The sequence below is a fragment of the Octopus bimaculoides genome, chromosome 3 (assembly GCF_001194135.2).
Source record: "Octopus bimaculoides isolate UCB-OBI-ISO-001 chromosome 3, ASM119413v2, whole genome shotgun sequence".
Taxonomy (NCBI): domain Eukaryota; kingdom Metazoa; phylum Mollusca; class Cephalopoda; order Octopoda; family Octopodidae; genus Octopus; species Octopus bimaculoides.
Genome location: NC_068983.1, coordinates 145267888 through 145271225, shown reverse-complemented (window position 1 = coordinate 145271225; position 3338 = coordinate 145267888). Strand labels below are relative to the sequence as shown.

The window sequence follows — 3338 nt, the reverse complement described above, 5'->3', positions numbered from 1 at the left end:
TATAATATGGTCAAGAAAAATAGAAGTAAACAGAGAATCAACATACCAAACGAACACCGTGTATCCAGCATAGCATATAGACGACTGTTCATCGCTATTTCCCTATGTAAGTGGCGGGAATTTCGAATTGCATCTCGGTAAACAGTCGTCTATATGCTATGCTGGATACACGGTGTTCGTTTGGTATGTTGATTCACTGTTTATTTCTATTTTTCTTGACCGTATTATACTGACGAGTAGAAGTTGTATAATACTACAATAACTACGAAATAATGATCTATAATTTAGTCCGTTTTTAAGGGGTTGGCTTTGAGAGTTGTATTTCCTCGCATTCGGTAAAAATGTGCTTTTTATGGTAGTCTGACCTGAGAGTCCCTCATGGCGTGAGGCGTTATTGTATAGTAGTGCCCTTATATAAATATAAATATATATTTCGGGAATAAATGATGGATTTTTTCCCTTATGAGGTTTTTTCACGCTAGCTACTTGATAAATTCTTGTAAAAGAATTCGTCCTATTATTGAATTTATATATATATATATATATATATAGTGAGAGAGAGAGAGAGAGAGAGAGAGAGAGAGAGAGAGAGAGAGAGAGAATGAGAGAGAGAGGGTGGGAGGGAGAGAGAGATGGTTAATGTAACACCAATTGATCACTTTTTAAGATTATTGTGATGGAGATGGCTGTGATGCATCTATGAGACTAAAGCTTCGTTCGGGATGTACCCTATTGTAGTTTTTAATTGATTTAGGTGTCATTTACGCTCCCATCGTTAGATTTTTTATTAAATACATCATGCTTCCAATTCTTTTAGTCACTATACCGTCCTCCCAACCTTTATTGTTCTTGTATATTTTTGGACTTTGTCTCCTACATCGAAATGTTTTGTTGAATTTTTTGTATTTTCTCTATACGTCTTTTTCTTTGCCAACAGTTTGTCGAAGATAGATTTCATCTTCTAAGCGAACATTAACTCTACAGATGACTTGCTTGAACCTATATTGGGACTGGGCGTTATTCTGTACACCCTTAAGATTTGAGTTTGCGCTTCGTCATTTCCTAACTCATTCCTTGCTTTTTTAGTGCTCGCTTAAAAGTGTCTACGAATCATTCTGCTTACTCATTTGATGTCGGATGGTCGAGCGGGGTAAACATGTGCTTGATTGCACTGTTCTGGACACCATAGTATCGGACGATGGAACACAATTTACAAGATACGAGTTCGAAAATTTCTGCTAAATGCATGCAGATCCAGTTTCAAAAATATCTTGGCACCGTTCAATTTTGCAAAAATATCTTCCGGATGACATATTTTTAGACAGTTATTCAAACCAGTAGAAAAATCGGCACATACTTTGATTTTGTTATTCTTTTTTTATTAATACACACCGTTGGTGCTGCCCATTTAGAATAATCCACTTTTTGAATAATTCCAATTTTCTCTAGTGTGTCTAATCTTCATCTACCTGTTTTATTGCAGCAAATGTTACCTTTCTATTAGGTTTGAACACAGGTACGACGTTTTCATTTATTTGAAACCACGCCTCAGTCTTAGTACAGAGACCTAATTTATTCGACAGCACTTCAGGGAACAAGATTTAAAATTTTTTCTTCAATTCATCTGTTGAATTATTTTTACTATGGGACAGTCATTAATGTTTTTTTTACAGTACAGACTTATGGGGAGGTCCCTTAAGTCAAACAACTCCATCCACTCCGCACCGAACAGATCGGTTGCATTTTTTAACACGAAAATTTTTACTCTACAGGTTTTACCACGAAATGTAATATCGCTCCAAATCTCGCCTACGGAGTGTAGTTTTTCACCTGTCACGCCTCGTACAATGTTCGATGTTTTTCTTAACGTAGGTTTTCCAATTCTTTTCCACGTGTCGGTATCGATAATCGAAATGTCGCTACCAGTATTTAGTTGTAATTTAACATACACTTCGTTTGTTTGCTTTTACATGTACAAATTTTCTCTTTTTGGTGTCGTTTCTACTTTCCGTTGAGAAAACTTTAGAATTTTTAAGTTCGAACTTCCTAACTTTGCTCTGCAATGTGAGCTCTTGTGTCCTATTGTTTTGGCAGCTGTAACGTTTCTTGCGTTTTGAAAGGACAATCCTTCTTGAAATGTAGGTCTCCACATCCGTAGCATGGGTTTTATCCTGACATTTTCTTTTGTTTATTCCTTCCCAGTTGACATGCCTGTACTTGTGAGAAATCTTTCTCTTCAATTTTTTATTACGTTCTGTCCGCAAGTTTACCAGTCTTTGACACTCCTTTGCAACTGTCTGCAGGGTTAAACTCTGGTCCGCTTGTCCAATTTTTGTGAGAATTCTTGCACGTATCTCCGCATCTTTGTTTGCCGCCAGCTCTTGTACGAAAATAAGGCACTTAAACATATCACGAGTTAGTTCCTTCAGTTTAAACCTTTCACACATTCTGTTTACGGTCCCGGCATACGTGACAAAGACTTCATCCTCTTTTTTAACTAGATTCCAACACTCCCATCGAGTGTTATATAGGGAATTCTTATCAGTGAACATTTTTGATAGTAATTCGACTGTTTCCTGAAAACAAATTTCATTAATTTTTTGGTGGGTAGTATAAAATTACAATATTTTTCATGTTCTATAATAATAATCTTACTTTTTCCTCGTCCGTCCACGACTTGCAATTTTCCCTAAAGAGTTCTCCGTACCTTCTGAAGTACGCCGCAAACGTTATACCCTCCTCTGGATTATAACTGAATTCTGTTATAGAGTTCTGTTACACGCCGTCTGTTGAAAACTAACTTATAGTGTTTCCAGATTTCTTTATTAATTCCAGCAACTGCTGTTCGACTCTTGAGTACTGTTGTTCGACTCTTGGGTACTGTTATTCGACTTTTGTGTACTGTTGTTCAACTCTTGAGTATTATTGTTCGACTCTTGAGTATTGTTGTTCGACTCATGTGTACTGTTATTCGACTCTTGAGTATTGATGTTCGACTCTTGTTGCTACGCCGTTGTAGTTGTTGCTGCAACTCCTGTTGTTTTCTTGCTGTTGCTTTTGCAACTGTATTGTAGAAGTTAATAGGTCTTCCATAATTAACAACTTTGTATCACAAAAATTTGTTAAATGAGTGAGCTTCGAATCCTCGTCGCTAATATTGTTGTATCACAAATTGTTATGACGATACTTTTTTTTTTACACCATAACCGTGTAGTAAGAACAAAATAAATAACGAAGCAGATAACAACAACGTAACGATACAACAAACTCTCCACGAACTATACACGAACCAACAAACGATATTCCGACAGACTACCAAAACAACACCTTACGACTTT

General features: G+C 36.5%; 1 protein-coding gene across 1 annotated transcript; it reads right to left on the bottom strand.

Moving 5' to 3' along the window:
- Positions 1-1940: 1940 nt before the first annotated feature.
- LOC106873898 (uncharacterized) lies at positions 1941-2552 on the bottom strand. Its single transcript, XM_014921425.1, has one exon. The coding sequence runs from the start codon at positions 2550-2552 to the stop codon at positions 1941-1943; it is 612 nt and encodes a 203-aa protein (XP_014776911.1).
- Positions 2553-3338: the final 786 nt, after the last annotated feature.

What these genes read in the sequence shown, in the direction of transcription:
- LOC106873898 (XM_014921425.1), bottom strand. Translation starts at nt 2,552, where the DNA reads ATGTTCACTGATAAGAATTCCCTATATAACACTCGATGGGAGTGTTGG.